Source organism: Schistocerca gregaria, chromosome 3 (genome assembly GCF_023897955.1).
Source record: "Schistocerca gregaria isolate iqSchGreg1 chromosome 3, iqSchGreg1.2, whole genome shotgun sequence".
Taxonomy (NCBI): domain Eukaryota; kingdom Metazoa; phylum Arthropoda; class Insecta; order Orthoptera; family Acrididae; genus Schistocerca; species Schistocerca gregaria.
In genome coordinates, this window is record NC_064922.1 from 126,628,669 (window position 1) to 126,652,437 (window position 23,769).

General features: G+C 42.6%; 1 protein-coding gene across 1 annotated transcript in view; it reads left to right on the top strand.

Annotated features, from left to right (window-relative positions):
- The first annotated feature begins 9,609 nt into the window (after positions 1–9,609).
- Positions 9,610–23,769, top strand: part of LOC126355904 (uncharacterized) — a 578,345-nt gene continuing 564,185 nt past the window's right edge. The window contains exon 1 of the mRNA XM_050006416.1: positions 9,610–9,689. Within this exon, the coding sequence (XP_049862373.1) occupies positions 9,681–9,689 (9 nt within the window). The 5' untranslated portion in view covers positions 9,610–9,680. The remainder of the gene's footprint in view (positions 9,690–23,769) is intronic.

Sequence of the window (23,769 nt, forward strand, 5' to 3'; positions counted from 1 at the left end):
ACGAAATGGGGATTTTCCACTAAGACCATTTCACGAGTATACCATGAATATCAGGAATACGGTAATACATCAAATTTCTGATCTCGCTGTGGCCGGAAAAATATCCTACAAGAACGGGACCAACGACGACTGAAGAGAACCGTTCAACGTTACACAAGTGCAACACCAACGACGACTGAAGAGAACCGTTCAACGTTACACAAGTGCAACACTTCCTCAAATTGCTGCAGATTTCAGTGCTGGGCCATCAACAAGTGTCAGCTTGCGAACCATTCAACGTCACATCAGCGATATGGCCTTTCGGGGCCTAAGGCCCACTCGTCTACCCTTGATGACTGCACAACTCAGAGCTTTACGCTTTGGACTGTTGATGAATGGAAAAATGTTGCCTGGTAGGACGAGCCTCGTGTCAAATTGTATCGAGCGGATGGGCGTGTACGCGTATGGAGACAGCGTCATGAATCCATGGACCCCGCATTTCATCAGGGGACTGTTTAAGCTGGTGGAGGCTCCGTAATGGTGTAGGACAATGCGACACCCCACACGTCCAGAATTGCTGCATAGTGGCTCCAGGAACACTCTTCTGAGTTCAAACACTTCCGCTGGCCACCAAGCTCCGCAGATATGAACATTATTGAGTATATCTGGGATACCTTGCAATGTGCTCTTCACAAGAGATCTCCACCCCTCGTACTGTTACGGATTTATGGACAGCCCTGCAGGATTCATGACGTCAGTTCCCTCCAGCACCATACATTAGTCGAGTTTATGCCACATCGTTTTGCGGCATTTCTGCGTGCTCACGGGGCCCCTAAGTTTCTATGGTTCTTCAGTTTACATGCATCTCTCAGTAAATGAATAGTGAGACATAATGTAGATTTTTAACAGTAACTGAAGAATCGGTTGTCTAGAATAAATTTTGCAGGAAAGAACTGTGAATGAAACGAAACTTACCTTAATCGCTTTCGCTGGTGCCGGAGATCTCGATGCTGTTATTGTAGTCGTATTCTTGGATCAGCAGCGGTTCTTTTGCTATGTCGAGACGGTCGGTTCTTTGAGCACAACTGTTTCTCTGTTTGTGTACATCACTCACTGAATTCTTCATGACTCTGTAGGGTGCAACTCAACGAAAAATCATTTATCTTAAAACTCTCGTTCTCATTTTCTACCTTGCTCTTGATAAATTCTCAAGTAATTTCAATGACGTTGAATTCGCGATGCGCCACATACAATCACAGAAGTTTAATTTCCTAGTCCGCTGAGCGCAGGACACTTGTAGCCTGAAGTGTTGTCTTCCGTGTTCCAGTAGTAGTAGTAGTAGAGGGGTTTTGGGCGCACGACAGCAAGGTCGTCAGCGCCCTCCGTGTTCCAGTAGGCCGGCTGTAGCAAAATTCACACACACACACACACATATATATATATATATATATATATATATATATATATATATATATATATATATATATATATATTAGGTGGAAGCTCTATATTATTCCTTTTCATCGACGAGGTAGTAAATTCATTTCTCCAATTTATAGATGGACTTTTTGATAGATGTTTTCGTCGTGCTCCACGGAGCCCGATCCAAGACAATAGGTCTGTTTGGTAATTTTTCGAAAACGTTTCTAGTCCCTGGTATTCACCTTCGAATGATAATAATTTGCCGCTCCTTTTTGCCCAATAGGTCATAAGCCGACATTTTCTACGAAACAGTGGGAGGCACTATTTTCCTTTTATCCAGAACTGGGCGATGTTTCAATTCCTTCTTTTCAGCCATTATATTCTTGTATACTTCCTCCTCCGATGCATAAGGCATTCCTTATTGCTGCCATCTAAAATCTCTGTAATGATTTGCACCACGGAAACTTTCTTCAGTGTATTAAATAGTCCATACAATGTTTCGCAAATGTCTTATTTTCCTCAAGAACGTGTCTCTTTTCTCTGCTACTCGGTTATTTTCTTTGAACACAGGTTCTTTGCTGAAATTTTTGTATCTCAAGACCAGTTTCCGACTACTACGGCAAAGGGTTGTTTTGATTCGTATCAGGAAAGTCTTTTCCTACTGGGCTGCTATTGTTGGGAACTGATTTTTCCACATAGAAGTGGTGGATTATCCTTCTTACGACTCCCTCGTCACATGCAAACTTCTGTCGCCTGTCACAAACTTTTTTGGTGATACCAGACACGACGTTTCTCTATATTCTCTCGAAGTCCGCTTTACTGTACTTTGACTAATATCTAGACATTCAGAAGTTCTCTCCCCTGGCCGTGATGCGGAACCGCTCGCGCCTAGCCTCAAAATAACCACGTGCTCTGATCACCGTGGTGTTTGCACGACAGATGCACGATGCAGACGATGCACGATTTCGCACAGGAACAATGCGCCAAGGTAATTATGATATGGGGACTGTCTCATATGAATACACAACGACGAATGGGAGCAAGACTCCAGAATGAGATTGAAGCTCTGCAGCGGATTGTGCGCTGATATGAAACTTCCTGGCAGATTAAAACTAAAACTGTGTGCCGGACCGAGACTCGAACTCGGGACCTTTTCATTTCGGGGCAAGTGCTCTACCATCTGAGCTACCCAAGCACGACTCACGCCCCGTCCTCACGATGTACTTGCAGTACTAAGGCTTTGGAAGGGAGGAGACGAAGTACTGGGAGTAGTAAGGCTGTCAGGACGGCGCGTGAGTCGTGCTTGTGTAGCTCAGATGGTAGAGCACTGTCCCCGCGAACGCAAAGGTCCCGAGTTCGAGTCTTGATCCGGCACACAGTTTTAATCTGGCAGGAAGGTTCGGGAGCATGACTGTTTACTATCTGACGTGAAGCCTCGATACAAACACTGCAAAGGTGAACAATGAAGCTGAAATACCGTTCAGAGATCTGGCAACGTAGCATAGGCGACTTCGCGGCGGACATACTGAGAGAGGTGGCGCAGTGGTTGGCACACTGGACTCGCATTCAGGAAGCCGACGGTTCACACTCGCTGCCTGACAGCCAGGTTTAGATTTTCCGTGATTCTCGTAAACCGCTCCAGGCAAATACCGGGATGATTCCCTTGGAAGGGCACGGCCGATTTTTTTCCGTATCCTTGATACAATCTGAGTTTGTGCACCGTCTCTAATGACCTCGATGTCGACGGGACGTTAAACCCGATCTTCCTTTACTCTTGAGCATAAAGACTCGTAAGCAAATAAATTGAAGATGTGATATTAGCACTGTATAATGAAAAGGATAGTTCCTACTCACCACATAGCGGGAATGCTGAGTCTCGGAGTCTGGTTCAAAAATGGCTCTGAGCACTATGGGACTCAACTGCTATGGTCATCAGTCCCCTAGAACTTAGAACTAATTAAACCTAACTAACCTAAGGACATCACACACATCCATGCCCGAGGCAGGATTCGAACCTGCGACCGTAGCAATCGCACGGTTCCGGACTGCGCGCCTAGAACCGCGAGACCACCGCGGCCGGCTCGGAGTCTGGGACCAGCTGCGAGAGACTGTGGTCATGTGTGTGTGAGTTGCGTTTGCGTGAGTGTGTCCGTATGTGTATGTTTAACAAAGGCCTTGTTGGCAGCAAGCTAACTTTCCGACTCTTTCTGTTGTGCCTTTCTGCGACTCAGCATCTCCGCTATATGTTGAGTAGCAACAATCCTTTTCATTACCTTGCTGCATTCCATCCTGGACTTTGCATTGTTTGATATTAGCGCTTTATATAGATTTATGTGTATAAAAGCGTAATAGCTGTGAAAGGCAACACATAGTCTTTTCGTCTTGTTTATACGTATCACCATTAGGTGAACTACGCCTGTCTACATTCACCATTATTAAGACAAATCGAGTTATCGCAAAGCCACGAAAATTCGCCTGTAAAAACAGTGAACAGAAAATTTTTGCCATAATCACGGTCTAATTTCTGAGAGACCTCAAAGTTCACTCTCTGGAAAAAATGCTCAAAAAACTCGCTTTCTCTTAAATATTACCGCGTGTATCGCGCCCTTTTCAATTAAAATATCCGTAGATATTCCAGGATTCGAGCAAAGTACAACACACCGATGTTCGTCGTGCAGTGTAACCGGAATATGAGCTCGGAGTCAGCAGTTAATCATTATGGACAGTGGCGACTGTTGTGTAAGAGAACAAGAGCACATGAACATCCAAACTTTTGACACTTCGTTCATTTATTAGTTATCTTCCTTTGAGTGCAGTTAAATGTAACATAGAGACGGTAATGTGATATACACGGCACCAAATCTACTGCGGTAAGCTGCATTGCTACTCCACTAAACTCCGTGAAACTTCGCATCAGGGCCGCGAGCATATCTTCAGTAGTGCACGATTTAACCCTTTCAGACATAAATTTTTTTCTGGTGGAAGGAACATTTTTCTCCATGCTCCACTACTCTTAGGTGATTTCTTAATGATTGTAAATGCATAATTTATACAAATATATGTGCCTTTTCCAATACACGCTTCGAACATTTAGCTTCTTTTTATGGGAGAAAATAAATAAGCTTTAAATATTCATTGTTGTAATAAATAAACTATTAATTCAATAATTACGACGGCCGGTGTGGCCGTGCGGTTCTAGGCGCTTCAGTCTGGAACCCCGTGACCGCTACGGTCGCAGGTTCGAATCCTGCCTCGGGCATGGATGTGTGTGATGTCCTTAAGTTACTTAGGTTTAAGTAGTTCTAAGTTCTAGGGGACTGATGGCCACAGATGTTAAATCCCATATTGGACACAGCCATTTTTAATAATTTCCAGGTAAAATAACAATAGTTATGTTGAGTTGTACAGTGGAAGATAACTAATCGACTACTTCCGTGTATTCTGGCGGTCACAAGCTGCTGCGCACTGCTACATTCAATTGCTGATATTTTCACAGTGATGCCCAAAACGTGGGAGCACTTGTGCCTAATGAAAAGATTGAACATTCACCGAAGTGTACATGAGAATTCTATTGAGGAAAAATGTTTCTGTTGCACCTAATTTACACAAAATATTAATGTACACAGTTATATACAGAGGGTCTGAAACGGTTAAGGAGCTTTCGCGCATCCGCAACTAGCTTGAGATATGGGTGAACAACGTGCACTCTTCATGGCACCCACAGCTAGCCCCTACTACCCAACTACAATTTTACGTCAATGCCACCAGGTGGTTGAATAATGCAGCAGACTTTTATCCACATTCACATGGCACACTTCGCGCTAGACGGTAGTACACTCCTCAGATATGACAGTTCACTTACAATATATTAAACTCAAGAAAGGATGTCAGTATATGCTTCAGTTATAGAAACCCTATTTTAGGGGTGTCTGAATGAGTTCTAGCATATGACGTTTAGTATTTTACATACTGTTGCCCGTTTGAGACTCTGAGAACCATAAAGTTCATCATCGTCGATTGTGAGACTTTAGCATTTATTCGTGCTTCTGGCGTCTGTTGATCTTGTGGTGGGTCAGGTTTATCTGTGCTGTTGGCCCACATTGTACACTACTGGCCATTAAAATTGCAACACCGAGATGAAATGCAGATGATAAACGGGTATTTATTGGACAAATATATTATACTATAACTAACATGTGATTACATTTTCACGCAATTTGGGTGCATAGATCCTGAGAAATCAGTACCCAGAACAACCACCTCTGGGCGTAACAACGGCATTGAGTCAAACACAGTTTGGATGGCGTGTACAGCACAACTGCCCATGGAGCTTCAACACTATACCACAGTTCAGCAAGCGTAGTGACTGGCGTATTGTGACGAGCCAGTTGCTCGGCCACCATTGACCAGACATTTTCAGTTGGTGAGAGATCTGGAGAATGTGCTGGCCAGGGCAGCAGTCGAACATTTTCTGTATCCAGAAAGGCCCGTACAGGACCTGCAATATGCGGGCGTGCATTGTCCTGCTGAATGTAGGGTTTCGCAGGAATCGAATGAAGGGTAGAGCCACGGGTCGTAACAAATCTGAAATGTAATGTCCACTGTTCAAAGTGCCGTCAATGCGAACAAGAGGTACCGTCACGTGTAACCAATGGCACCTCATACCATCAAGCCGTGTATGGCGATGACGATGACACGCTTCCAATGTGCGTTCACCGCGATGACGCTAACACGGATGCGACCATCATGATGCTGTAAACAGAACCTGGATTCATCCGGAAACATGACGTTTTGTCATTCGTGCACCCACGTTCGTCGTTGAGTACACCATCGCAGGCGGTCCTGACTGGGAGGCAGCGTCAAGGGTATCAGCAGCCATGGTCTCCGAGCTGATAGTCCATGCTGCTGCAAACGTCGTCGAACTGTTCGTGCAGATGGTTGTTGTCTTGCTAACGTCCCCACCTGTTGACTCAGGGATCGAGACGTGGCTGCACGATCCGTTACAGCCATGCGGATAAGATGCCTGTTATATAGACTGCTACTGATACGAGGCCGTTGGGATCCAGCACGGCGTTTCGTATTACCCTCCTGAAACTACCGATTCCATATTCATTGGATCTCGACCAACGCGATCAGCAATGTCGCGATACGATAAAGCGCAATCGCTGTGGGCTACAATCCGACCTTTCTCAATGTTAGAAACGTAATGGTACGCATTTCTTCTCCTCACACGAGGCATCACAACAACGTTTCACCAGGCAACGCCGGTCAACTGCTGTTTGTGTGTGAGAAATCGGTTGGAAACTTTCCTCATGTCAGCAGGTTGTAGGTGTCGCCACAGGCGCCAACCTTGTGTGAATGCTATGAAAAGCTAATCATTTGCATATCACAGCATCTTCTTCCTGTCAGTTAAATGTCGCGTCTGTAGCACGTCATATTCGTGGTGTAGCAATTTTAATGGCCAGTAGTGTATATATGAACATTCACGAAAAGCTGTCTCACTGGTTTCTCCGATAATCACTTAAATGTAGGATGATCGATGACGGTGTGCTTTTGACCCTTATGGTTCTCAGCGTGTCATTTGTATTCTAGTCAAGTGACCTTGTTGGTAGACTTTATTATTTGAATTTAATCGTTTCCACAAACGGCAGTTTGTGTTTGGAGCTGGTTGTCTACCGTACAGGTGTGGGCTTCCGTGTACATCGTCAACATGCACTCTGTTGTATCTATTTTAGGTGCTAACAGATAAGTAAATTACCAGAAGGAGTTAGCCACAAACGAACTGATGCTGCCCAGGCCAGATCCGTTGACTGACAAGTGAGAAAGAGACGAAATCAAATAAGCGTGACTACAAGCGAACATTTGAGAAAGAAGTGTACAATAATTGTAAGCTGTTGTGGGAGTGCAATGTAAGAATGTCTGATTTTCAGCTCGGAAGTTACTTCGTGGACTAATTGTAACCTCCGCGTGTGACACAGTACTCGTTAAAGCCTGTACTACGGTAAGAGAGCGGGGTTTACCTTATGAGAAAGGATTTTCGTATAGTTATCGACCGCGTGGGCCTGAATGGTGGCAAATCAGACTTACATCCACTCTGTAAAACAATGATCCGTCAAGTACGTTAGAAATGCAATTCCACGTCAGGATGGACCAAAAGCAACCGAGAAGATGCTACCAATTAGATAATAATACGGTCGCCACACTAATTAGGCATTAACTGAGTTTCTTCCCTGTACAAGTTGGTAGATATTCATGCAAAACAACAAGTAGTAACACTGCATAATATAGTAGAATTTTAGAACCAGAAAATCTATTGAACTGATAGTTTTACGTTCTGTACTGATATGGAAAAACCATGAATACATAACACTACACTATAATGTATACTACAAAATTTTATACTGTCTATTAATTTGATTAAAATCGGGCATAGGTTACCCTAGAAATAGCACTTTCGAGCTAGACACAAAATGTCAATTTTGATAAAGATAAAACACTGATAAATTTTGACTTTATTGACTTTAACTTTTCCTGGTAAAACCAATTTAGAACACTTCAGAATTCAAATGAATATAAAGGCGGGGGGGGAGGGGGGGGGGGGGGGCTCTGAAACTGTTATGATCACTGTATTAAAAAAAATGACTAGTGAATTTATTATTCGTTCAAGATTTCCAGTATATAAGTTACTACTCTTTTCATATTATTTACTGCTCATTTAAATACCTTTATATCTGTCTCTGAATAATAAACTTCATTACTATATCAATATTAAAGTTATCTTTCAACTTCGTTTGATCTTCTTTATTCATTTACTGGTTCATTAACAAAACATGTCTTTGAACACCATTCTAACATAGCTAGATCTGCAAATAATTATTATTAACACAAATTTTAATTTTCATTTTTGGGACACTCGGACTGCACAACATTTGGAAAGGACTCTGTCTAGGTTAGTTGTGAGGATAAGTAAATTATGGGAAAGTTCTGGTAAAATTTAGGTTATTATTGCACAGTTCACTCTCTGATCCATACGAATACAGTACTAAAAGTTTCAACCTGTTAGTATCGATGCGGCGGTTGGCGGGCAGCGAGGTGACGAAGCACAGAGCACACATACAACAACAGCTATGGCTCTTGACCTATCGCACTTTAATTCTTCTTAGCGTCGCAGTACTTTTCCATTTAGTGCCTATGGACTTTTGCCATGCTGTGTAGGCGTTGGAACAGCATACCCGAGGCTCAGTGAAGCTACGTCTTCCAGGAGAGCCACCTCGCTCCAGAAGGTGTTGCTCAAACCAGTGCCAAACTCCAACTACTACTGAGCCCGTTGTGCCGTGCAGTGCCCGCGTGCATTTTCCCGCACTCGCCTGCCATCCACCATTTACCGCTCCCTTACAGACAGGGTATTCACCCGAGGTTTTGCCTTCTACATTTCCTAACACATTTCTTACGTATGGACCAGACGCATAGTTACAGTTTTAAACATCTTACAACAGTTCCAAAATGTGTTACATTTCAATTCTATCACAATATTAGTTGACATTTGACGTAAACATTAATATTCACATTGAAGCTTGTTTACTGTTTCCTTAACACAATGGCATGAAACAAAAAAGAAATGAAATCAAAACACCAATTACACAAGTTTATCGAAAAATCAGAAGAAAATATATTATTTATATGTACAATAGTACAGCGTCGTTGTTGTTACATAATACAGATGTTAGGTCCGAAAAAAGAACGAAACCTCCTACTTACACTAAAACGTGAAACAGAGTGTAGCGAAAGCTTACACATTATTTCGTTCTTGGCCTGAACTTAGCAAAATTTCATAAAAAACAATCCTTTCAACAGAGAAGTAATTCATATTATTATTACTATTATTATTATTATTATTATTATTATTATTATTGTTATTGTCAGAGGCTGTAGTTGTATAAATTTGTTGATAAGCATACCTGTTATACAGCACATGCTATTAATTTCGTACTCTCAAATTTAAAAATCTTTTGACAACCAAATTGTTTACTCACTAGCCGCTGCTGATTATGAAATGGATCAAACTAGACGCTCAGGTGTAAGCGCGCCTTTCAGCAGGTTGCTGCCCAGGTTGTCTATCCAACAGGCGCTGCCTAGTTTGGGAAGCCGCCGCCAGGGCGTGTGCCCGCACGGCGCAGGCGGAGGCGGCGTGCCTCTGGGCGCCACAGTGCGACGCCGACCGCCGTGCGACCCAGACGCAGCCTCCCCTGCCGCCCCCACCGCTACCAGACCGCGCAGATATGACGCCGGTGAGTACCGGCCGCTGTGCCATCGCGCAGATTAGTCGGAAATTACTCTGTACTCTCAAAACTACAGTTGCAACCTCTCAAGATCTGCTCGAAAGAAGGGTCGCGTGTGATGAAGGTGACGCTGTAGAAAACGTACAAACGACAATCAACTATCTCGTTCCTTATTGTTAAACATACTCTTCCAGCATGTTAAAAGCCAAAAAAGCGAAGTGCCATTACAGGCGAGTCGGACTTTTTTTCCTGTTGCATAGACTTTACGAGAATATATGAATTATTTGTGTTACAATTTGTGTTTGAAGATCTTTTATCTACCCAACAAAAACTGTGTACCTGGGAAGTGCATCATCGCTTAATTCCGATCTCGTCGCATAACAAAACAAGAAAAGTATACTTTGTTCATTAACCTGTCTTATGACGACTGTTATATCTGTCTTATCACCCCTGTGATATGAAACTACTCTCTACGCTTAGATATGAATCTCGAACAATATCAATTCAGGTATGACTTTTTGCCCAGAATATTACGTGAAGCCAGACGAATTTAGAATATTACGGGTTGCTACACCAGCAATTTAGAACAAGAAATTCGAAAACGGAAATAATGTAATATCAAGTAAATGGCTAATTTGTAAGTAACCTATCTACTATCAAATTTCAAAAGAAATATTTCCTTGAAATAATTTTTATTTCATCATTTTCGTTTCGAGCATCATGTTTATCTTTATGTCGACATTCTCTAACGTTCCGTTGGTGTATACCGGTAAGACCCATGCAGTTAACTGAAACAGTATTGTAATAATTGTTTTATTGCGATGTACTTCATATTCACACCAATAAATGGAGAATGTAAAAATCAGATAGCAGACTACGATGAGTCAATGAGCTCCTCCCCTAAACAATATAGAAATGGAGATTTGCATAATAAACGTGGAGGGTGAAATAAAATCTATAACAACGAATATAAATAATTCCGTGAGTGATCCCAGGGAAGTCGGATGCACACGTAATTTAAAATCAGAAATAATGTGCACATGCAACATACAGTTGTTCTTGCCTACCTTTCTCTTAATGGCAATATCTTACGTATTGGCAGATACGACACAGTACTCCAATAATTCCTTAAACATTCATTATCAAAAAGAACGGATTAATTGCTGTTTCTGTCTGAATGGCACCTCACCGATGCAACTTGGAGAATTAGTAGATATAACAAGTACAGTTTTGGAAGTTCCGATTATTGATATTTGTGTCCTTTACTATGTAGCCTCGTTTCAGTTTATGTAGCCTATCGGAATCTGGTTGTCCTCACCAAAGATACAACCGGCGTACAGTACATGAGCCACCGCGTCTTCCTGTATTTGTATCTCGTCTTCTCCCTCTATGGGACAAATAGTTGTGGACGAACTTGCCATTGAAACTTTTAGAGTGTCAACGATGGAAAAACCTTAATTTCTCATTGAAACGATAACATCGTAGGGTAAGCTTTGAAAATGTCAGTGAATATCTAGGCATTCGTGTAAAAGAGTGAGAAGCAGTACTATTACTTCTGTGACTCGGGTACAACTACTTCGCAACAATGGAGTCAGCTGAGTTCGTTGGGCTGATGCGAGCAGTCTTGTCACTATTTTGAGTAGTGAAATGCGGCCCTCTGCTTGTGTCCGTTTCTGGACTGCAAAACCTGCTGCACCATGTGACTTCGGTATTCTCTCTCACCCTCTCGTCGTTTACAGTTTACATCGGCTGCTCCCTGCAGTGGTACAGTAACTAACGTTTCCCCGCAACTCAGCAATCTGCCCTCCCATCTGTTAAAAGTTTTTCATCGAAGTTTTACTTGACGATTCTACCTAATAAATCTACAGTTCGGATTTTCTCTACGGGTATACTCTTAATCTGTAAAACCCTACCAAACTAAAGAAAAAGTGTTGTATTTAGTTCGAGCTCGTTTGCTCTTGCCAACTACCTCCGTAACTTCACTACAAAATTACTTCACTACTTCTACTGTATGTTCGCGATATTTTAAGTTTTGTTTATTTCCAACTCCAGTTTCATGGTAAACAGGCTGCACAGTGTTGAATAACTTTCCGATTCCTCTTCGTTCTCTTTCGCCCTGAAGATCAGTATAATGTGCGAATCTCAAGATGAGCACCAGTTGCTCTTTTACTTATGTTCTGAAGTTTTAATTTTAATTTTTTGATTGTGGTCCCTACTTTTTAGTACGGCAGTACATTTGATTATTTACGTAGTTTAAAACTTGGTGTTGTTGTTATTGCTGGGGAGATCCTTCTAATAAACCGCTGAAATGTCATTTATTTTTAATGGAAAGGTGTGTAACTTGATCCCTTCAGTTCAGCAGAGACGTTACTAGGTTCAATATTAACAGAGACACGCTACAAAAACCATTGAAATGGCTGGATGAAGCTTATAAGCCACGCAGTATTATCATCGTATTTGTACTTCCAACCTGATTACAAAGTGTGAACTAAAGTTTGCGCATTCTGCAGCTAAATGCTGTGAATTGTTGCACCAAACCCCTTCAGTCTTACTGCTAAGGCAGCGAAGTCAAACGTGTATCCTCGAACGTGAGACAACCTACGTTACCGTCCTCAATAATCTTTACGTTTTAGTTTCCCTGGACTGAGCCCCAATCAGGTTGTCAGTCTGCAGTCTTTGGATAATAACAATTAAAAGAATAATAAATCAGGTTTGATTAAGAGAAAAATAATGTCGACGAGTTGCATGAAGCAATATTGAAGATGTGAATTCTTTATCCTATGTGGATGACTATGAAGAGGGTTCCGTGACCCATTTTGAAGGTAGTGATTCGAATGCAAATTTCAAATTGGAGATAATATTCGTGTTATATCAGCGAGAAAGAGCTGATGGATGGGGTGTAGGGGTTACAAGGACGGTAGTAATAGCAAAAAGGTGGTCTGAAGTTTGGGAAGGAGACGTTGTGACTGTCAGGGTATACAACAAAAATTACTTTGGGATAGTATGTAGAATGTTTTGTGGATGAAATATTGTTACCGAAGGCAGAAGGGCAGGGCTATCAATGATGGATAATGCGGTGGAGTTCAGGTGTTCATCTTTACCGCAGACATAGGAGTGCCCAAGACACTCTCGGTGTTTGAGAAGGTGTGCGAAATTTGAGGGATGCAAGTGAGCGAGAGTAGCATTATACGAAAAAAGAGGTGATCGTTTGGAGTGTGTCATAGAGCTGGAGAAAAATGGAGGCTCATAAACACTAAAATTGATGAATAGGTGGTGAGTGAATATTTTGTTTGGGAGGATGCTAGTAGTTGCTTTAATGGACAGTCAGCGGTTCTAGTAGTTTCATTTTATCGTGGGTTCCGTTTTGAGTGGCTAGTGGCCAGAGATTCATAATAAATCAATAATAACTATACTTCCATTTTTGCGTTTTATTATAATTTATGGAAAGTACCAACGCTTGTTTAGATTTTTGCTGAAGTTCTATGGTATGGATTTTGTTACTTCGTAAAGTCAATCTCCTGCAAACCACTCGGTAACGAGAAAGCAGAGAGGGCTGGGAGACGATGTAAGCCCATTGCACGCTGGCCGACTCCTCTCCAGCACGACAACGCGACAGCTGCAGCCTCTATGCGAAGTTAGCTAATTAGTTACTTACTTACTGTTACTTACTGTAGTTACTTACTGTACTCTAAACATCACCATATAATTATTTTTTTTCGGGTAAATGAAAACAAGATATACAGATTGAGTTAGCAATTCCTATCCACCACCTTCAACACACTACAAACATAGAAATTCTTCTGCGTATTAGAAGGACTTGTCAAGGAGAAACTTTTTCAGTTTATTTTCTAATTTTTCCATCTTTCTTCTAGTATTGTTCCTTTTGAACTGTAGTGGATTATTTTTCAACATCCGGCCGCTGTAGCCGAGCGGTTCTAGGCGCTTAAGTCCGGAACCGGGTGGCCGCTACGGTCACAGGTTCAAATCCTGCCTCGAGCATGGATGTATGTGATGTTCTTAGGTGGTTAGGTTAAAGTAGTTCTAAATTCTGGGGAACTGATGACCTCAGATCTTAAGTCCCATAGTGCTCAGAGGCATTTGAACCATTTTTCAACAAACTTCATGAGGGAATAAATATACTGTGAAGCAGTAGTCAGAATGCCCAACTACTTATACAGATGTCTACAAAATGATCGGGGTGTGGACCACATATCATTCATACAGCACGCTTTGGGCAATAAAGACATCCTTTCTTAAAGATGAGTTACCCCAGAACATTATTCCATATGACATTACTGAATGAAAATAAGCAAAATATGTCAACTTACTGATTTTTCACTCCCCAAAATTTGCTATGATTATAAGTGCAACTGTTGTTGAACTAAGTTGTTTTAGGAGTTCCAAAATGAATTTCTTCCCATTTAAATTCTCATCAATATGGACACATACGAATTTTGAAGTTTCCACCACGAATATTATGTGTTGCACTTACTACTGACGCAGTGCCCATACATGAATATGTTGTGTCTTCGTGAAATTCAGGGTGAGACCATTCGCAGAAAACCAGTCAATGGTACTTTTGAGAACTTTGTTCACCAATTTTTTCTATTTCTATATGCATACTGGGAGTGATTGCAATACTGGTGTCATCTGCATAAAGAACCAATTCTGCTTGTTGTACATAGACTGTAAATCATTTACATATATCAGAAACAGTAGTGGAACTACGATTGATTTATCTCCAGTCAGAATTACGCTCCTAGATTCTGTAGGTTGAATTGCTACACTACTGGCCATTAAAATTGCTACACCAGGTAGATGACGTGCTACAGAAGCGAAATTTAACCGAAAGGAAGAAGATGCTGTGATATGCAAATGATTAGCTGTTCAGAGCATTCACACAAGGTTGACGCCGGTGGCGATACCTACAACGTGCTGACATGAGCAAAGTTTCCAACCGACTTCTCCTACACAAATAACAGTTGACCGGTGTTGTCTGGTGAAACGTTGTTGTGATGCCTCGTGTAAGGAGGACAAATGCGTGCCATCACGTTTCCGACTTTGATAAAGGTCGGGTTGTAGCCTATCGCGATTGTGGTTTATCGTATCGCGACATTGCTGCTCGCATTGGTCGAGATACAAAGACTGTTAGCAGAATATTGAATCGGTGGCTTCAGGAGGGTAATACGGAACGCCGTGCTGGATCCCAACAGCCTCGTGTCACTAGCATGGCTGTAACGGAACGTGCCGCCACGTCTCGATCAATGAGGCAACAGATGGGGACGTTTGCAAGACAACAACCATCTGCACGACAGTTTGCAGCAGCATGGACTATGGGAGACCATGGCTGCTGTTACCCTTGGCGCTCCATCACAGACAGGATCGCCTGAGATGGTGTACTCAATGACGAACCTGGGTGCACGAATGGTCAAACGTCATTTTTTTCGGATGAATCCAGGTTCTGTTTACAGCATCATGATCTTCGCATGCGTGTTTGGCGACATCGCGGTGAACGTACATTGGAAGCGTTTATTCGTCATCGCCATACTGGCGTATCACCCGGCGTGATGGTATGGGGTGCCATTGGTTACACGTCTCGGTCACCTCTTGTTCGCATTGACGGCACTTTGAACAGTGGACATTACATTTCAGATATGTTACGACCCGTGGCTCTACCCTTCATTCGATCCCTCCGAAGCCCTACATTTCAGCAGGACAATGCACGACCGCATGTTGCAGGTCCTGTACGGGCCTTTCTGTATACAGAAAATGTTCGACTACTGCCCTGGCCAGCACATTCTCCAGATCCCTCACCAACTGAAAACGTCTGGTCAATGGTGGCCGAGCAACTGGCTCGTCACAATACGCCAGTCACTACTCTTGTTGAACTGTGATATCGTGTTGAAGCTGTACCAGTACATGCCATCCAAGCTCTGTTTGACTCAATGCCCAGGCGTATCAAGGCAGTTATTACCGCCAAAGGTCCGTGTCCTGGGTGCTGATTTCTCAGGATATATGCACCCAAATTGCGTGAAATTGTAATCACATGTCAGTTCTAGTACAATATATTTGTCCAATGAATACCCGTTTATCATCTGCATTTCATCTCGGTGTTGCAATTTTAATGGCCAGTATTGTACCAGGTACAACTTCCTGCATTCGTTTTGTTAGATATGACATAATCCATTGGTTGGCTATACCATCAACCCCATAAAACATCAAAAGAAGTATAATAAGACACACACAATCATATGCTTTGGATAGGTCACAGAAAATGCCTACCGGTGCTATTTTTGTTACGTGACTGTAAATGTCGTTTGAACAGAACGTAAGAGCCCCGGGCGACTGGCCGCGGCCCAGTTCTACAGAGTCGACTGTATCACTTCACTTGTATTAGGATTGGTATATACTGAATAGATTTCTTATTTGCACGTCGCCCTTTGCTTGCGACACTCGGTGTTATTGTGAAAGTTAATAATAAACTCATTAATACAATTTGTTTCAATGTTATCTATCGATCCGAGAAAGCAGGCTTCCTAGAGCCCTCATATATATCGTCAAGGCAGGATTCAACAGATTTCATCTATAGGGTGACCAGAAAATGTCTGAAGTGCTTTTAGGGACGTTGTACTGCAGGTTGTACTGAGACATAAATGTTACGTAAAAAGATCCCGTACGTTGCGCTGTTTTCGAATTATTCAGCATTGAAGTCAGCCAATAAGGTCGTCGCGCGCGCAATTTCAAGTTTCAGCTGACCAAAGAAAGCAATCGTTGGGCAAAGCCGCCCCTGGCTGGCCGCTATAACTTGAGCGTATGAAGTCCTGATTGGCTAATTTCCTTGTTGAATGGCTCAGAAATGGCGCAAAGCATCGAATCTTTTTCTTAACATTTGTGTCTCAGTACAGGTTCCCTGCAACCCCCTTACAAGCGTTTCAGATATTTTTTGACCACACTGTATATGTAAGTTTGTAGTGAATAATGGGAAATACATCTTCATTTCTTCACTTTCAAAAAATGGTTCAAATAGCTCTCAGCACTATGGGAATTAACATCTGACGTCATCAGTCCTCTAGACTTAGAACTACTTAAACCTAACTAACCTATGGACATCACACACATCCATGCCCGAGGCAGAATTCGAACCTGCGACCGTAGCAGAAGCGCCTAGAACCGCTCGGCAACAGCGGCCTTTTCTTCACTTTTACTAGGTTCTCATGCCACGCGGGAGATATTAGAGACTTGGGTGCCTTCCAACAGTATCTTTGCCAGTCAGAACTACTGAGAGCTGGTCCTCAGGAAACCTTCTTTACTTTTCCTGTCGTGTGCAAGGTGCGAGAAGAGTTTGCTTGCTACCTTTCTTTATGCTGAAGACTGAGAAGACGTAATGATTTTTTTTCAACAAACTTGCCGAACGTAAAGAACCATAAGAGTAATGCTGTAAGAAGCTGAAGAAATTTTGTCTTGTGACTGCATAACTGCGAATGCTATAGTTTGGTGCACACTACGTTAAACTTAAGCACCATTATTTGAGATAGGCTCCTTAATCCTGTTTAATGCAAACCCGTTACGGTATTACCGATACTTAACTCATCCCAGCACTTAAAGAACATGTACAGTACGAACCGAACAGTAGTAGCTACAACGTTGTATAGAAAGAATATTTACTACCGCTTAATAATTGCCGATAAAATGTGCAAAGGATTACGATCGTACATGCTTTGAAGCTAAAATATAACAACAGACAACATATTTCAATAAGGTGCGCGAAAGTATCTCTACTTGCAACATGACTTCGACGTTTATTTAGATATTTGAGTAATAGAACATAGAGAGCTCAACTTCATTATTTTCTCGAGAGTTTTATGCAAAAAATAAGATAAGTAAATACATAAAGCTCTATAAGTTCAACTGTTTGGTGGAGTGTTAGCCCATGTTCACATATCTGACTAACCGAAGCTATGTTCCGAGAATTGTTTCGAGGAAAACAGCACTAGCTGATTGAAAGCTCGAGATCTCTTCATACAGCTGAGTTGGAAGAGCAACATGTACTAAAGGCAAAGATCCGGATTCGAGTAGTGTTCGTGCAGTATTTTAGTCTATCATACGAGTCAGAATACGCAACTGTTTATCATCAATGGGACAAAATTTATTTTATTTTTACTATTTACAGCAAAGCCTATTTACAAAAGAAAAAGATACCACAATCGAGAAACCGCTGCATCACTTACGCGTTACTCGTCGGATACTAACAGCTTGTTTACAGAATTACATTTAAACCTCGTATCACTTGCTTTCATTTTACCTGCGGGGAATGTCGATTTTTAAAATTATTTCTGTTCATAATACATTTTGTTCTTCAAGCGACGGTTCTCATTTTTCGGAGAGCCAAAATATCGGTAAAGTAAAACAAATTTAATATTTTGTCCATCTTTAGCAACTGTAGTATTACGTAAAAAAAATAAGCAACCAGCTGCATATAAGAAATTTAATTTCTGAGTGGTTTTGGGCACTTACTGTCCTTCTCCACAAGGTTATGCCTGTCGCATTATTTGCGAGTGTTAATAATAAAGTGCATACAGCACAATGCCATGGTCATGTCGTTCCGGTCAACAAATTAAACTTTTTTTATGCAACTGGTTGCTTATTATTTCATTATACAATCCAACAAATGATGCCCCGCGTCCTCGAACAACAGATCAGCGCATTTCAGAGACTCGGCATCACTTAACTGCTCAAATTCCTGTTCATAAACTCAGATCTTCAATCACTCTCGAATTTTTTCGTAATCTATGACTTCACCAGCCTTAATTTTGTACTCTAAAGGGAAATTTTCGTCTAAATATATCAGTATAGAATATTTTTAGACTTCTGTCTTTATTTATTTCAAAAAACTCAGAACTATACACACATAATGTGCAAGACGAGCAATAGAGGGAGTGATGTATTTCTAATTCTTCCGTTGGCTGATCAACATTAGATACAGTAGGTTTTGAACTAGACGAGCCAGCAGCCAATGAATGTAACAATAAGTCTCTGGTGCTGGCCCTGTCCATTGTTTACGTCGTACTGTGTACAGCACTACGGTATCACACTCTCATTATTATATTTCATTTCTCCCACATACATGTGTAATGCTGAAGGCTTGACTTAGCTAGTCAACGAGTCCCGGCCGCTTTTAGGGGCAAGAATAACTTATAACTATTGACCAGTTTGTAAATTTTAAATTCTGTATACTCATTAAGGGGTACAAGCGTACGTTAGATGTTTAACACGGTAAGTCAAGTATTAAAATCGACACTGTGTACAAGTCTTGAAGCAGCCGTTAACTCTCGGCGCACAAGTTACCCACACTAATTTACCCAGTATCTGAGAATGAAAGCTCTTAATGTCTTCCGTTAAACGTCTAAGCACAATTTGAAACATATTACAAACTTTTTCTCGCTGACACCGTCCACAAAACAATGAAAGAATTAAAGTTCATCACTTACTGTATTTTCTCTAATCATGCAATAAAATTCAGCATCAGGTAATACTACTTAATTTGTTACTTCCTTGCTACTAAACCTCGCAACATGCTTTGCAGACAGAATCCGCATATACCAAAGAATTTACCTAAAAAATTGTATCACTGTACTACACACAGTTACGGAATATGACGTCATAAACACTGAGCTGCGGGTAACGCTAGATTTTATTAGAACCGAGGGCAAATTACCTAGATCATACACAACCAGTGTTTGATAATAAGAGCATTTAGCAACCTCAAACTTTTAACGTAATTTCAATTTTTTTCTCGCTTACAGCCCCACAAAATAACGACAAGAAAACATTACATCAGTTACTAGCAGTTCGTTGTTTATGCCGTAAAACTTAAGCATCAGGCACGACGTCCGTATTTTTACTACGACCTCTATGTGCTACAAACTTCGCAGACAGTACCTACCTATAACACCGAAGATATCTGCGGTATTATATCACTTTTCGATACATAGTTTAGGAAAAAAAAGCAGCTTTTCACGAAAATGTAAATAATTCTCATTATCGGTTTGCGTCTTGAGTCATATTGTTTCCACACGATTATCGAAAAATATTTAACACCTTAAACAATCAGGCATTGGAAGCTGTTTTACACATGAGAGTTCCATGCTCTAATAAATCCAGTGACTGAGTTACTGAGCTTTAATGAAACACAAACTGCGATCTATTCCCTACTTTGCAAACCACAAATTATTGAATTTCAAACCAATAGCTGAAAATCCACATCTGGCCCTCCTTTCCATTTAGGGCCGATGTTTTGTTCTGTTACAGTGCCCTATGTTTCTGCATCTGAAAGATGATGTCTTTCAGATGAAGCACCAGTAGTATAAGAATGGCGCTAGTACCGCCACTATGAGGATGCAAATCAGGTTTGCTTTAAGTACACGCTGTGGCGGTCGAGCCGTGGTTACCTTTGAGAATGAAGTGCTGAGTTGATGTTAGCCAAGAATGCCTTTAAGTGGGGTAGGAGGTCAAACGGGCCGACTTGGAGCAGGAGAGGCACCACAGGACATTCCACTGTCTGTACTTTTACAAATAAGTTCATAAAACTTTGTCAGCATGACCAGGAAGGATTCATGATTCATACTCATAGCAGTGCAAGTTCAAAAACATAACAAAAGAATTTTTTTACATGTGAAATTTCATCATTTTTTCACTTAGTATTGGCTGCATTTGTTGCTATAGGTACACTTTCCTTCATAAGTAAGAAAATTCTTCGATGAATTTTCCACAGCATACAAACAATACTTACATCTGCATGAAACTCTAGAATTTATTTAATTTATGGAAAAATGTTAATTATCTCAATTTTTACCACAGTTTTTAATAGATTTGGAAAACTCTAGAGTTTCATACACCCGTAAGTATTGTTTGTATGTTGTGCAAAATTGACTCAATATCTCTCTTACTTATAAAGAAAAGTCTACCTATAGCAACAAATGCAGGCAGTAGTAAGTGAAAAAATGATGAAATTTCTTCACAAATAAAAAAATTACACTCCTGGAAATGGAAAAAAGAACACATTGACACCGGTGTGTCAGACCCACCATACTTGCTCCGGACACTGCGAGAGGGCTGTACAAGCAATGATCACACGCACGGCACAGCGGACACACCAGGAACCACGGTGTTGGCCGTCCAATGGCGCTAGCTGCGCAGCATTTGTGCACCGCCGCCATCAGTGTCAGCCAGTTTGCCGTGGCATACGGAGCTCCATCGCAGTCTTTAACACTGGTAGCATGCCGCGACAGCGTGGACGTGAACCGTATGTGCAGTTGACGGACTTTGAGCGAGGGCGTATAGTGGGCATGCGGGAGGCCGGGTGGACGTACCGCCGAATTGCTCAACACGTGGGGCGTGAGGTCTCCACAGTACATCGATGTTGTCGCCAGTGGTCGGCGGAAGGTGCACGTGCCCGTCGACGTGGGACCGGACCGCAGCGACGCACGGATGCACGCCAAGACCGTAGGATCCTACGCAGTGCCGTAGGGGACCGCACCGCCACTTCCCAGCAAATTAGGGACACTGTTGCTCCTGGGGTATCGGCGAGGACCATTCGCAACCGTCTCCATGAAGCTGGGCTACGGTCCCGCACACCGTTAGGCCGTCTTCTGCCCACGCCCCAACATCGTGCAGCCCGCCTCCAGTGGTGTCGCGACAGGCGTGAATGGAGGGACGAATGGAGACGTGTCGTCTTCAGCGATGAAAGTCGCTTCTGCCTTGGTGCCAATGATGGTCGTATGCGTGTTTGGCGCCGTGCAGGTGAGCGCCACAATCAGGACTGCATACGACCGAGGCACACAGGGCCAACACCCGGCATCATGGCGTGGGGAGCGATCTCCTACACTGGCCGTACACCTCTGGTGATCGTCGAGTGGACGCTGAATAGTGCACGGTACATCCAAACCGTCATCGAACCCATCTTTCTACCATTCCTAGACCGGCAAGGGAACTTGCTGTTCCAACAGGACAATGCACGGCCGCATGCATCCCGTGCACCCAACGTTCTCTAGAAGGTGTAAGTCAACTACCCTGGCCAGCAAGATCTCCGGATCTGTCCCCCATTGAGCATGTTTGGGACTGGATGAAGCGTCGTCTCACGCGGTCTGCACGTCCAGCACGAACGCTGGTCCAACTGAGGCGCCAGGTGCAAATGGCATGGCAAGCCGTTCCACAGTACTACATCCAGCATCTCTACGATCGTCTCCATGGGAGAATAGCAGCCTGCATTGCTGCGAAAGGTGGATATACACTGTAGTAGTGCCGACATTGTGCATGGTCTGTTGCCTGTGTCTATGTGCCTGTGGTTCTGTCAGTGTGATCATGTGATGTATCTGACCCCAGGAATGTGTCAATAAAGTTTCCCCTTCCTGGGACAATGAATTCACGGTGTTCTTATTTCAATTTCCAGGAGTGTATATTGTTATGTGTTTGATCTTCCACTGCTGTGAGTGTGAACCCTGAATCCTTCCTGGCGGTGCTGACAAAGTTTTATGAATGTATTTGTAAAAGTATAGACAGACAAAATTAAAATGTCCCGTGGTGCCTCGCCTGCTCCAAGAAGGCCTGTTTCGCGTTCTATCCTGCTTAAGGTGACAAATACGCCATTATCGACACTTCGCTGAGTTTGAAGAGATCTTGTAATAGGACTAAACCAGCTCCTTCTTCGTTACTAAAGAGCGCATTGGCAGAAATGTAGTCACTGTACCTGACTGTTGGCAGCGGTGGTCACCAGAACGTAAGGCCGCAAGAAGACGGTGCTTCGGGCGGCGACATGGCGCCACCGATAAGGAAGACCATCGTGTTCGATGCTTGGCTCTTGAGACCATACTGCATCTGCAGCAGCAACCTGAACAGCAGTTGGCACCACAGTGACACAACGAACTGTTACAAATCTGTTACTTCAGGGACAGGTCCGTGCGATACGCCCTGTAGAGTGCATCCACTGAAGACAAACCACCGTCGTTCGTGAGTTCAGTGGTGGCAAGCGAGAGCTCATTGGAGGGCGGAGTGGAGGTCTGTTGTGTTTTCTGATGAAAGCTGGTTCTGCCTCGTTGCTAGTGATGGCCATGCGTTGTTTTGGAGGCCAGGTGAGCGCCTACAACTGTAGTGTTGGACTGCGCGGCTGGTCCCGGCGGAGGTTCGAGTCCTCCCTCGGGCATGGGCGTGTGTGTTTGTCCTTACGATAATTTACATTACGTAGTGTGTAAGCTTAGGGATTGATGACCTTAGCAATTAAGTCTCATAAGATTTCACACACATTGGAACATTTTATTTATTTATTTATTTTTTTTTTGAACGCCTCTGAATATCCTGTCTGTGGCTTAGACACACTGCACCTGCATCTGGAGTTACGGTCTGGGGTGCTATTTTGTATGACAGCAGGAGCAGTCTCCCGGTTACCTTACGCACGCTGACTGCAAAACTGTATCAGTCTGGTGATTCGACCACTTGTGCTGCCGTTCATAAACAGCATTCCAGGTGGTGTATTTCAACAGGGTAACGGTCTAACCCAGCATACTCTACAAAGTGTCGACGTGTTTCCTTGGCCTGCCTAATCATCAGATCTGTCTTCAGTCTAGCACAAATCGCCCCTGTTTTGAACGACCAAGTGCTACAGGCATGGAATTCCATCCTACAAACTGACATCTGACACCTGAACAATGCAATTCATGCACATTTTTATGCTTGCACGCAACATTTTGGCGGTTAAACCATCTATTAATGTACCAGCATTTCATATGTGCAATGGCTTATCTCGCGCTTTCACTAAACTGTGAGTTTGCAATGTTGATAACTTTAATATGTTACCTATACAAAGGTATTTCCTAAATTTCATTACTTTACATCAATATTTTTGGTGTTCCGATTGTTTTTCGTCAGTGTATTTGCAATAATCTCTTTCGTTGCGTTTTGTTGTCCTGGGAGTGTCTGCTCTGTACAAGTTTGTGCGGCAGAGGGATCATTTACCAAAGAATGCGTTGCTGCCTCAATGGTGCAACATGCTGCTTTCAATAAAGGCCTGCAGTGCCTAGCACACTGGCCTCGCATT